Source organism: Ambystoma mexicanum, chromosome 3p, assembly GCF_040938575.1.
Source record: "Ambystoma mexicanum isolate Mex_15411 chromosome 3p, UKY_AmexF1_1, whole genome shotgun sequence".
Classification (NCBI taxonomy): domain Eukaryota; kingdom Metazoa; phylum Chordata; class Amphibia; order Caudata; family Ambystomatidae; genus Ambystoma; species Ambystoma mexicanum.
In genome coordinates, this window is record NC_090925.1 from 1,221,142,295 (window position 1) to 1,221,156,219 (window position 13,925).

General features: G+C 46.1%; 1 protein-coding gene across 5 annotated transcripts in view; it reads right to left on the minus strand.

The window, feature by feature from the left end:
- The window catches only part of SLC4A9 (solute carrier family 4 member 9), a 1,170,242-nt gene that overhangs the window by 354,454 nt on the left and 801,863 nt on the right, over positions 1-13,925 (minus strand). For all 5 annotated transcript variants that reach the window (XM_069652671.1, XM_069652669.1, XM_069652668.1 and 2 more), the window contains one exon: positions 5,327-5,443. In XM_069652671.1, the coding sequence (XP_069508772.1) occupies positions 5,327-5,443 (117 nt within the window). The remainder of the gene's footprint in view (positions 1-5,326; positions 5,444-13,925) is intronic.

Genomic DNA, 13,925 nt, shown 5'->3' on the forward strand with positions numbered 1-13,925 from the left:
ATGGAGACATTGTGATAGCGAATGCTGAAATCAATTTAGCATCAATTTGCACAGTTCCTTGAGACTGCTCTTCAACCTGTGCTGCTGCCAAATCCAGCAAAAGGTCTTCATCCGACAGGAGTACTTGGCAGCGTTGTCGTTTACTTGGAAATGGTGCCTTCTGAGGTACTTCAGCTTGTGGAGGCCTACTAGAGGACCCCACAGACCAATGAGGCACAGGCCTTTGGTGTAATGGTTTTTCTGCAACATTTAGGTGAGTCTCGCGACCCGCTCCGACTCTTTTCTGTAGGTGACTAGATGGTGAAGAAGCCGGGATTAGGTCTACCCCAACGTTGCCTTAGAGGTGAGACCCAGCGGGTTGCAACTTTTAGCAGTTACGTTGTAACGTGATGGTTTCTGTTTAGAGTGAGGATCTGTTCCAAAGGTAAATAAGTCCCTTGGGAACGAGGCAGCAACTAAACTGCTGCTCTGACCAACCACTTGAGGTGGTTTAACCAGAGGCAACAAGCCTCCATGGTCCGATGGTTGAGTGTCTTTTTGGGGGATGTACTAGGCTGGTAATGGGCTAACAGTTGGATTCAAAAGCCCCACACCCTTTTTCCCATGGTAAAAATTATCCTCCTTAGCCTCGTCTTCCACGGCTATGTTGCCCGGGGACGAGGGCTTAGTCGGGGTAATAGGAGTTAAATCAGTCATATTGTTTATGTTTGGCGACAGGGTTGGTCGGACTTGTGTGTCCATGGTGTCACCATGTGGTTGAAGCTGGTTTTCATAGAATAAAGTTACTTTTGATATTTCAATAGAGGGCGATAGCACAACCCTTGACATTCTTTGCGGAGTTGTCATGAGAGTCAGTAGTTAAACGAAAATGTTAGTAGTAAGTTGTTGTTTACCTTGGCTTGAAGTTGATGACGTTCCACTCAACTGGGGACCCGTGCGGCCGGTGTAAACCTAATGCCAGTCACAACCCTTTTTGGGTGCTGGTAAGGCTTCACTCAGTGACAAACCTCTGCTGGCTCCGTGGGAATGGGTTGATTGGTATGTATGTATCCTGGTCGTGGCACACAGCGTGTGGCAAAGCAGCAAACAGCAAAACAGTGTCCTCAGAATACAGACCGCCATTTACTCGCACCGGGTTTTACGCCGCGAGGGTGCCCGTCCTGTGATTTTGTAGCAAGCTTCCTGTGGGCAGGACCACAAAGTTCTAAAGTCCTTAAAGAAGTAGTGCCTGGAAGCCGGGATGCAAGTGGTTATGGGAATTGGAGTCCTCTTTACTCAGCCACTAGCTTAAACAAGCCTGTGCCTCTCACCAGCCTCTCACCAGCTTTTGCATGTTGCTCCTCGTGATTCTCTTAGTGCTGGCACAAAGAAGTGGAGATAGTCAGTTCACTCATAGAAGTAGCAGTAGGAGTGATTGCACACTCGTGGCACGCAGCACAGCAAAACAGTGTCCTCAGAATACAGACCGCCCTTAACTCGCACCGGGCTTTACCTTTACTTAGTCATGTTAACACATATCCTGGCAACAGTTTATGGTCTGTGTATTGTAAGGAAGGCATGGTATCAAACAGTAAGACAGACACAAGTGATCACAGTTCAAGGGTGTTTACTGAACTTCAGATGGGTTTGAAAAACACCTATCTAATCCTAAATCTAAAGATGGGAGCAAGCTACAACCATCAAATAATAATAATGCAGTCCTAGTCGAGTCTGTCAATATTAAAGGGCCTATACTAATAAACCTATTGCCAATCATTACTTCTAAATACAAATAGTGTGGAAAACAATGTTATGCAAAAGCAAAGTGTTCAAGAAAGGATATGCCAGGATATTGAAGCCGTTGGCTACCCTTCCTCACATTTTCAGCACGGGACAAGGTAGTGCACACAAGCTTAGCACTCACTTTGGCTTCCTAGCATGACGATGCAGTTCAAAACCTCAACATCAGGGCCTTCTCTGTCAAAGTCTCTTTGCCATTCAAGGTCTCTTATTTCAGAGGTCTTCATGCAACACGACAAAGATTAAAGTCCCTTTCTTATTAGGATTTCACATATACAACTTCTCGGGTGATTTACTGTTCACCCTGGGTCCCCCTCCACTGGGCTAAGACCCAATATACTTTATCAAAATCGAAAACTTTCGACTGTGTGCAGGTTTTGCTTGACTCGGCGCAGGACCACTTCGATTCAAAATTACTTGTTCTCTTGATATAACCTTTTCTTACTTTCACTTTGTTATTTCTCAGCTGCATACCTTACAGAGACTTTCGACTGAGCACCCGCGCAGTGCCGGACCACTCTGTCAAAGGTATTGTATCTTGCTTTAAAGTTCAATCACTCATCAGAAGTTCAACTTGTGACTTTTATCACAAGCGTTTTAACAATGTTCGTTCCAGCGCTCGACATACAGTGTTGCTGCTTGCAACCTTGGCTTCAACACAGACCGGTCTTGTATCGGTCTCCCCAACTCACCGGCTGTGTTCATTTCACTGATGCTACTTTGTTCTTGGAGTCAAGGACAGTACCACACCGGCTGGCGCTTCCCCTTTCCATGATTATTGACGCAGGAGGGCCCCGGGTACCTCTGACACAAAATGCAGGCTTCTTCAGACTGGTTTCCTGGTCTTACGCTTTCTATTCTCAAGGTTTTTGGAAAGTAACCGTTCCTTGTTGAAAAGCTCAAGGGAAATTCCCCCCTTGAAATCCCCTTCTGTTTTGCTGTCTTTCCTCTCTCATTCAGTTGCTGTCTTGAAACTGCTGTTTCCTCGTGTGCTTTGCATCGCTCAGTGTACTCTCATGCCCCAGCCTTTATCCGCAAGGGGAAGCTTAATGGGGGTCAGGTGTGTGTGTGGTCAGCATTTCCCTGACTCGCCTGACCATTGTATTGGGACATGTCAGGCACACTACTCGAGTGTGAGTCTGTTTTCTCCCAGAGCGGGCTGTCCATGTGGAAGTGGTTGTGTTGTAAAAGTGGGTGGGGGGTAAGAGTTCCTAAATATCCACCTGGTAGGATGGGGTAAATTTGTTATAGGGAAGGGAATACCACGTCCCACCATCCAGCATCCCAATACCACTCCCCGAAGACCCCCTCACCCAGGTGATCCTCCGCACTGTTTCACCCAAAGGAACTGGATCCAAAAGCGATGGCCGTGTCCTGAACACCGGGATGACAGATCCCTGGGGACTAGTGGGTGAGACACCTTATGGTTTCTCACAGTGTGCATAATGGGCAGAGAAAGGAGATATTCTAGATACATCCGGGACTTTGCATTTTCAAAAACAGCTCCATGTAACATGGATCTTAATGCAGGCTGCAGTCTGTTTTCCTCCTAACGATGTATTGCACAGTTTGCAAACGGCAGCCGGTGGGTGAGTTTACCAGACAGAGACACAGAGCAGAGCCGTGAGCAACAATCAGAAGTCCATTTTGGAGGACCTGTAAAATAAACAAGTACCACGTAATTGTTTTGGCTGCTGGTTGTTGTCCATATTTGGCACACAAGTGCATGAAACAGAACTTAATGTCTCAGGCTCTGTTCAGCTCAATGTTTGGCGATTCTGTGTAGTAAACATGGACCAGGCTGTGCCTGCAGCTCTGTTTACCAGACAGGTAAATGAAATAGAGGCTCAGCTATGGCCCATTCCATATTAATTACACATCAGCAAATGCAGGCCAGAGGATTTAAACTGTGTTTTTATTTTACTAAGCAGAGATCCCAAACATTGACCGTGGTTCACTGTGTTCACAGTTTGCAGTTGATGGAACGCGCTTGTGTTGCATATTTGCGTGTGTTTTGCTGTATTGTATTCACGATGTGTACTTTATGTGTGACATATAAATACGTATGTATATTTGGAACACATTCATTTTTTTGTATTGGTTGCATTTTAGTTGTGCTGTTGGTATCTTTAGCAGTGTGGATTTGTGTGATTAAAATGGAAGCAAGGTAGAAAAAGAAGAGTTCGAATTCAAAAGTATGTAAAACAGATTCATGGAGCCCTTTTCTGGACGTATTATTTGGCCCTCCAAGGCATGGCTACAGCGTGTTGAAGGTGCCACACTGAGTGGCACAACTCCAATCTAATATTACAGTGGGGAGTTATTCAATGCACAATGCGTGCGCTGCAACATGCATCGTGGAACTGCTCTCCCACCTAGAAATGTAGTCCGCAGAAACTGCACACAATAGAATGGCGGCTCCCTGGTCTGCAATGTCTTTCGGCACACGCCTACAGCGTGCTCGGACATCCATGTGCTGCAATTGGACTTGGACATCCAAATGAGAAAGCGTGTTCAGCCCCTCTGACCTGGAGGTCGAGAACCTGTTTGTTAGGGTGCCTTCTCCTCCATTGACACTAGTATAGTGGAGTGTGGTTGGCGTCATAGGGCTGGCCTAGGAGTATCTATCTGCCTTGCTCAGTTTACTGTTGTCTCACACACAGCACTCCTCACTGGTCTGACACATGCCTTCTCATTTACATACATAGTCTAGATTCAAAGCAGCCCACCGGTCACCCTCCTTCACCAGTCACAGCCAGCACAGTCAGTAGTGAGGGTCCATAGCAGCTGTAGATCAAAACACCTGGAGAGTGAAACCTTGGCAACCCCATCTAAATAACGCGCCAAAGTGGACACATTAACTGCTCGCCTCATATAGGTAAGACGCTGCCATTTGTACAAAGCCTCAGTTTCATCTCCGCAGCCGTGTTTTCTCTTCTGTGAATGATGACAAGTGCAACACTTGAATGGAATCGTGATCACTAGCCTGGCTCACATCGAGACAGAATACAGAAATTAGCAAGTGCCACTCCCTGCTGGAATAGTGAAAGTTAGCAAGCATCAGACCTAGACATAACTGCAAGGACAGCAATGCCAATTAACCAACCCACTAACAATTTCATCCCTCTGCATACACCTCTCAAACTCTAACCAAACACAACCACAAGCCTAAAACGCAGCAATCCGCACAAACTTCATTACACTGCAACAACAAAACAAACTGCACATAGACTTGCACAACAGCACACAATGACTACCGACCGTAAAACACCCCAAGCCCAGCCGACGGACCCACCGCGCTGAGGCTGCCAACAGCACATCACTGCTCTCTTGCAGTTTTCCAGCTTATTCCCACTAACTCACCCCTGCCCCTCTTTCAGAGCAGCCAGAGCGCCAAGGGACCACTCTGGTGGTGATAGTGCGCGGTACAAATATCCTTTAACATTAACATTAACATTCACTGATTGCATCTCCGCTTCCTGCACACAGCATTTTCTGAACACCGATTTGATGAAGAAAAAGAAGCCATGAGCGCCTGCGTATTTACCTCCCAGTCCGCTTCAGCTCCTCGCTGACGTGCGGGTGTCCGTGGGCCAGTCTCTCGTCATGGTGGTGCGTGTTGCCGTTGCAGTGAGGTTTTGCTTCACGGAACATCATTGATTGCCTGTGGAAAAATAACGGCATCTTTACATCAAATGTAAACACAACGCTTGCGCGTAATATATTTCCTACTGAAGTTTTCTAAATGTGCATCTATATTATTTGCATTGCTACAATACGATGTTGTGTAGACTGCCTAAAATGCACTACTTTGAATTTGTGTAATACCAATGCTCAGTTAGTGCACACAACTTTGATAAAATACCAGGCAGCATTTCTAATTTCAACCTGTGATTTATATTTAACAATAAACGATTCACAAGGTATAATCAACAAATGGCTATAAATACTGATTTTGACAATCCTGGGATTTTTTAACGTGTATTTTTTTTTTTATATCAAAAAGCATACAGAATGTAAGAAATATTATCTTTCTGAAATAGGACAGGGGTAAATACAAACATCGATTATGCAAACCTATATTTTAATCTTTTAAGAAGTCCTGGTGACCTTTCAGTTTATCAGGTTCTCAATTAAAGTAATTGACCCATTCATTCTACACTCAAAACACTAGTAACTATAGTTAGAATATTTATGTACGTATTTAAATGTCTTTGTGTACGTGGAGTAAGAACATAGTATAACAAAAGTACATTTCTCAAACTGTCACATATAAAACAAACAAAAAAGGCAAAAAGAAACAACGTTTTAAATGGCTGCCAGGGAAAAGAGTACACCTGTGAGGTCTTGGAGAAGATGTGAAGACAGAGAGAAAAACATCCAATATCTAATATGAGAGAAGCTGTAATTAGAGTAGCACTGGATACTATATCTTGTCTATGTAGCATCAGCCTCACACGTAGCATGATGGGCAGAAACACCTTGATGTTTGTCTATGGAGGGAGACATTATGACGAGTTCTTAGGAAAGGTCCTGGACTGTTTGTGTACGGAGATGAAGCATTCTGTGCAGTTCCCACCTGACACGTAAACCTTCACTTGATTAACTGCCTGTCATTGCGAGTTTAGTTGAGGGAGGAGACGAAGACGGCGCATAAGAGAGAGAGTTAGTGGGAGACCAGGAGAAAGAGGCACAAGCTTCAGCAAGAGACGTCACTGTGGGCGTGCACATGAGGGCATTGATCATTGAATTCCCCACTTTCCATCAGCAAAACGTGCATTTTTCGTGCACAGCCCTTTTTCTGGTGTAGCATGTGTGAACTCACCTATTTCGATCGTGAGAACATCTCCTGAGAGTTTGGGGGAAGAAAGCTTCCATGCAGAGGCCGCAGCATTTCTGATTTGGTAAGAAAAGGGGTCTACGCCGCGCAGGTGTGGGAAGCACCACTTCATGCAGTGTGGTGAATTCAGCACGATAAGCTATGTGGGCAGCGGGTCGCTAGAGATGGGGCAGGGCCGGCGGCTTCCAGATGTACTACCCCGAAGGCGGATTTAGCCAAGGACTTAAACTACAAGTGCCAGCATGCCTCAGTAACAGCAACCGGGAAGGTTCCGGGCCTCAGTCAAGGTAAAAGTGCTCCCCAGCATCGTGATCCAAAAACATATGAACGGTCAAGTAGACAGAGATGTTATTATTCCTCCCACAATAAAGTGGAATATTAATCCGATTTAAGAGATGATAAATCGTGGATTATCAAAGGTGGGCTAGGCAGAAATGACCCCAGCGTTCACCCAAATTGAATTCCAGTCGCATAAGGTCAAATACAACATGAAGCTCCTAGGAGGCTAACGCCAAAGGCAAAAGGCAGCAGAATAACTGTCATAGAGCAAAGGATTTCTGAAATGGCCCGCATGTTGCAGACACCTTACCAAGTGCTCACTTTCTGAGGACAGGATATCAGTACATCCATTAGGCAATGCCAAGAACCAATCTCTAGAAAGGGTTCCATGTCATTTAATCGCGGGATGTTTTTTCGCAGTTTTGTTACTGCAGATTTATTTATTTATGAAAAAACTCATCAAATTTATTTATTTTTTATTTAGGGAGGGTTCCCCCCAAACCGGCCAGCCCCTTTAATTTTGTATATATTCCCGAACACCCAGACCCAATATATATATTTTTCCCAAAAAAATTCGATGACTTTTTCAGCAAAAAAATCATGGCAAAAAACCCTTTGAGAAAACATCCCGCAATGAAAGGATGTCATACCTCTAAAAAGATGGTAAAAGGAAAGCTAATAACCAAGTATAGCAAATTCAAGGAAGAAGACAAAGAAGCCTAGGAAGCAACCAATCAGAATCCATTGCAGCAGACCACCTGGTCTATTAAAGGGGCTGGGTTAAATCATTCTGTGTCTTGGACGTAGTGAAGCAGGCACAGCTGCTGTGGCTCCCTCCAGACAAGGTTAGGCTGGGGGAGGTAGGTCACCTGGAAGGACTGCTGCCTGGAGGAAGCCAGTGCAAGCATAGTGAGGATGGAAGGGGAGTGGTTAAGCCTTGAAAGAAGCCCTGGAGGGGGGAGGATGACCTGAAGGGTAGCACAGCCCCCCTAAACTCCTTGAGCAAACTAAAAAGTGAAAGCTTGGGGCTTTCCAGCTGCACCCAAGACCTATGAGAGAAACCTACTATGAATTCTGTAACCCAAGGGCAGAGTGGAAGGCTTGTTGGGAATGCTGTAGCCTAAAGCCTATGGGAGCTGCCCATTGTGAGTCTTATGCTCTTAATACCAAGAAGGCAGAGAAAGAAAGCACTCTTATGCAAGAGCGGAGATGAGTCCTGTAACCCCGGGCCTAGGAGAAACGCCTGTTGTGAATGCTGCAACCCGAAACCTATAAGAGATGCCTACTGCAAATCCTATTCTCAAGGGCCTACGGAAACGGCCTACTGTGTATCCTGCACTCTTGGTACAAATAAGACAGAGGAAGAGAGAAGCCTGAAGCCTGATACAAGGATATAAGATGGATGGTCCAGGAGGGGTTTGCCGTGAATTCATAGTTACAAGGTCCTGGAGAGGCCAGTTGTAAACCGTGGGAGATCTAAGGAACAAGTTAGTTTAACATTGAAGAGTATGTTTTGAATTTCTGCTTTGGCCAAATCCATGAAACCTTTGTGATAACCATATAGGGTAGTTGGGAAGCTAAAGACTCATAGGGCCTCATTACGAGGTATGCCGGTAGTTATGCCGCTATTGGCGGCATGGCTGCCGGCAAAACCGCATCCGTGTCCGTGTCCTCAGAATGAAGACTTACCGGACCATTACGAGTTCGAATGGCCCGGTAATTCCTCACTCGAGGACACGGACACGGTTCATCCCCATTCCCATTCCAGCCCCCATAGGGCTGAATGGGAATGGGAGAGGGAGTAAACAACGGGCCATTACGAGATGGCCCGTTGTTTGCTCCCTCTTCCCCTCGCGGGACCCGGTATGCACGCCTGGTTTTCCCAGGCGTGCTTAACGTGTCCCGCGAGGGGACCTCGTAATTTGGTGGAACGGGTTGAACGGCGCCGCAGCCTTTTACGGCGCCGTTTAACCCGTTCCGCCAGGGTCGTAATGAGGCCCATAGAGCTATGGATTCAGACAACCTTCAGTTTTGCATTTGTTACCCTGAGTGGGACAGATATCTCCAAACATGGGTTCAGAGTCTGCTGTGCATGGAGACCCAACCTCCACCTCAGTGATGATGCCTGAGAAGGCCAAAACATGACTGGGGGTGCTTGTGTTCTCGTGCAGAAGGGATGTGACCTAGCAGTTTTGGCTGGACTGCCCCTTTTGCGGTTAAGTTGATTTTCATTTGATCTTTCCCCCTTTTTAATGACATGGCAGAGTAAAAAACAATTGTTTGGGGGTTTTGCCAGAGCAATTGCGAATAGTTAAGATGTATCGTAAGCTTCCAGCCAGCACCCTTCATATTTCTATGTGTTACTTTGAAGGATTGCCATCTGTCAAGGGTGGGGAAACCCTAACCTTTTTTATTTTTATTAATAATAAAATGATGCAGCAATCCATTTTAGAAAGCGTGGTCTCCTAATCAGACCCCCCCTTGCATCAAACTCCATGCCAAGAGCATAGTGTACACCTGTGCCCTGGTGCATCAGTATCCTGATCTACAGCACCTGGTTCAAAGATCACACGTGCCCTGCTGACATCTGCTGTGACAGCAATGTCAAAGGAGTCCAGAGGCTGCATTTATAATCTGTACCTGTGTTCCAAAACCACATAATTATGATGAGCTATCATCTTGGTGGCACTTTAATCTTTCAACATAAGCCATACTCGAATTTTGGGATGCAGTGGCTTCTAGTTCACATACTCATTAAAGCCACTCTGATCTGTTTCATACACATGTCAACACTGTGAACCCAGGCCAGCCATGGACATGCTATATGTATTCTCCCTAGACGGACTGTCTCCACTCCAATCAGCAGGAAAATAGACATTGGGAGAGGCCTCTCTTTGACCTTTTGTTACGCCAGTTAACACCTCACTCCAGTCCAGGAAGATCACAGCAGGAGTAGCCTGGGAAGGAGGATTAAGAGGGCACACCCTAAAGAAAAGGACCAGCCTCACACAAAAGATGTTGCATACCAACAGGAGTTTGATACTGTGGGCTTGTGAAAGAGATGGAATGAGTGTAGCCTGAGAGAGTGCAGAATAGTTGAGGAAGGATTCCACCATCTTGCTTTTCTCTAGACTTCTCTTTCCTTCCTGCCTCCTCCACTTCCTGCAGCACAAAGTACTTTGGTTACGATGCAATAAGGCAAAGACCATTCGTACCTTAGTAGGGATTGGTCCCCATAAAGCAGGATTGCTTTTACTCAATCCCAGGTGGACTTAAGCCTTTATGAGGATGCAGACTCCCCACATTTCATTAATTCCTGTTTTGCAATAAGAATTAATTTGGGCCTCTTTTGGGAGAGTTCATCTTTTCATAGCCTTCCGTCATTGAAGTGTAGGAGAGATCCAGGGAAGGGGCAATCTCTGCCTCTTACCCATCCCCAGGGCACATTGGGGAAGAACTGTTGCTGGAGAAAGACCTGTCCCTCTGCCAGGTACACTGGTTCCCAAGATCTCACTGGAATTAAAGAATGCTTGCACGTGTTAGCCAGCCTCCCCGGTGTTGGGAGAACAAGAGCAAGGACTCATCTTGTCCTTGAGCCCCTGGATTGGAACTCACAGCAACTGAAGAAGCAAAGCCGCTGGTCCCCTGCATGTCTACCTTGTTGAATCACATTTAACTATCACAGACTGCGTTTGAACACATTCGAACCAACAGGACCCACAGTGCTGTCTTCGGTTTGGATTCGAACCTCTTCAGACCAGTATTGCTTCTTCTCGAACTTGTTTACTGCCGCACCACACCAGCTAAAAGTATTGATTGCCATGGCTCGAACAAGTAGCCCATTCCAGAATGCCGCAGAATTATTTGAACTGCCACATTTCTAACAGCATCTCGTTTCACCAGCATATTTGTTGCTGGCTCAAGCTCGAACATCGGACTGACTCAGATGTCTTCTTCAACCTCCTTCCTTTGAATGTAGCATCCAACTGCAATGATCCCCAGTTCGAATCCCCGTCGATGCCTGCTCCCTGTTTGGTTCAACGTGACTCGCCACATTCGGACCTAATTTGACTCACTTACACAACAATAAGAAGCCTGGTTCAACACCATACAACTGCCAAGAACACATTATGGTGCTGTTGGAAGGCCCCAGCTCCCTTGCTACATTTGTTGGGACCCTAGAGACATATTAACACCCCTTTTGTACCTTTTCCACAAAGAAATATCCTTTTTACCATCATTATAATATAATATAATTGGTTATTTATAACACGCTTAATACCCAGAGGTTACTAAGCGGGCACCCGGAGATCGAACCTGTGTTGCTCCGCGCAGGGGTGTTGCTAGGTCTGGAAAAGACCCGGGGCTACGCTGATGTTGGAACTGTCAGGACTGGGGGCTAGCTAGCCTCTTGGTTGTAGCTCCTGAGATTCTATCGGGGGCTACAAACAAAAGACCAGGGGCTATAGCCCTTTAGCCCCCCCCCTAGCAACGCCTCTGGCTCTGCGTTGTCTTGCTCCCAAGGCAAGAATGTTGCCCCTGAGCTATCCTCCCGGGCCACTGAAGTGTTTTATTGACTTTTCCTCCTTGCTAAGTAGTCAGAGTGCTTGCATCATTGCATTTGGCAGGTGCTAGGCTTACTAGTACAGTTTCTATGGAACTTTGATTGGATATTCCTTTATTTCTGACTGTTGTACTATAGCTGCTTGGGTTGCTGCTGTCTCAAATTCAAGCACTCTTAACAGTATAGCCTGCCCTCAGCCCACAAAAGGCGGAAGTGGCTGTTTGACCGTTATTTTTGGGATCACTGTTTTTTGTAGAAGTGTGAGGGCTGATTAGAGTAAGCCCACTACTCATTCTTGTACTCCTGCGAGGCAATAGTCATTTATCAGTTACCCAAACTATTAAGCATGGCATCTGTTTACTTAGATCATGCTGACATTGAAGCAAAGACAACTTTGTCTCACGAGGAGCAGCCAACGTCTATTTTCTAAGTTCCTTGGCACTTAATGTATAAGAAAACATGTCAGCATTAAATTACCACCCTGCTGAAATTATCAGTCTGATCTGTGGTGACGTCATCAGTACGGATTAGGACAAAAACGGCTGGTTTTAATTATCACTGATGTTAATAATAATGCAGGCCACACGGTTTACATTTCAGGAGCATGCAAGGGGCCCACACAGCACAAGCCACTTTCCGCCACCATTTGGGCATGTACTTTATATATAGAGGGTACATTCTTCATCATGTTATTCAGCAGCTGAAGGGATACATTGTTGCACCTCTGTTGCACCCTGGATATTAGCTTGAAACCCTGAAAAGCTGCTAGGCCCCGAATGCATCGGTTCTCCACTGATGCAGCCAATCAGAAAACAACGTTCACAGTTAACCTGCTCTTATCTGCCATGCCTCTTCCAGCTGCACCTCTCCAGTAGGTATGTCCCTCATTACCACACATTTCCGCTGTTCTCCCTATCCTCTGCTGATGACAACAGCCCTGCCAACTATTGGCTTGTTTGCCTTCTCGCTTTCCATGATAGAATCCTATAAACTGTGGGCATCAACAGGATTACCGCCTACTTAAAATCAAACACATTTTCTGACCCCCTCCAATCTGGGTGCTGCAGCCGTCACTCTACTTAACCAGCTCTAACTCAGGTCTCCAAATGCCTTACCTCTCTGCCCCGTTTTCTTCTTGACCTCTCTGCAGCATTTGACACTGCTGACCACCCTTCCCTCTTCCAGACCTCGTTATCGAGTACATGAACCTGCAAGCAAAGCCTCTTACCTCTCAGATTGTTCTTTCTGTCTGCCTCCTGATTGGTTCTTCTCTAACTGCTCTTCCAGGGGGATGGCCCATTCCTCCCTTTGCCATGTTTTGTGGAGCTTGGGCATAGTTAGGGTCCGAAGCAGAGCCAGCCATGATGAAAGGGTGTCTGGATTTTTCATACCACCTAGCCCCTGCACATCCCGGAATGTTATTATCTGAGGGGTTGGTCCAGTCCCCTAAGGGGGAGTGACACCTCCAGAGGGTCCTCGCTTAACCCTTTCCCCCAGAACACGTTACGTGTAGTGGGCTCCTCTACCTAGTTCGATCTTCCTGGATTCGTCGCAACAGCCTGCTTCGCTTTACCCTCTCTACCTCTTCTCTCTGCAAATCCATCTCCTCCTTTGGATTGTTTTACCACTTTTTTGCCAAAGTCACCCTCACCCCTGAACTCTTCTTGATGACAGCCAGCTGCTTCTGGCCATCTGACGCTGGACAGCATTTCCTAGTCTTATGCTCAAGTCTGCTAAAACAGAAGCAATATATCTGCAAGGCTGCAATACCCCTCTCGTATTCCTCATGCCAATATTATTTCTCTCTGACTTCCTTACCCTGTCCCCAAAATGTGCAACTTTGGGGACTTTTTTGACAGTGGCCTTAAACTCCATCACTTCATCACCTCTATCACCACTGCTGCTCGGATAAACATGCTAAGCATCGGGAAGATCTACCATCTCCTCACCTGACACTCTACCAAAACTCTTATCAGCACGCTTGCAATTATCCAGATTGAGTAGTACTCAAGCCATCTCTTGGGCCTCTTTCTTTACTCCTTTGCGCTCCTTAACAAAACTCGCAATTTGACCAATCCCACTCATTAAACTCCCCTGGGTCTTCTCCTACCTTCCCCACTGTCCCTATTCCAGTTTAATCTCTATGAACAAATAGTGCCTGTTCATATTCCTGCTATCTGCCTTTACATCTATTCATGGACATTGCCACCCCTAGCCTGAGTCCTCTCATTCCCACCACTTAGTTACAAATACCCTCTGCTCCAGGACCCTTCTCAATTTCTACATTATTTTCCCACCCTGCACACCACCTCATGCCTGCTGCTTCTCGCTTCTTATCCTACAGCACTTTAACAACCTACCCACTGACATCAAAAACCTTACCAACACTCATGCACTTGAGCTCTATCTCCTGTACCTTGATTCCACATCTTCCTAACCCGCACTCTTTATTTATCTCCCTGT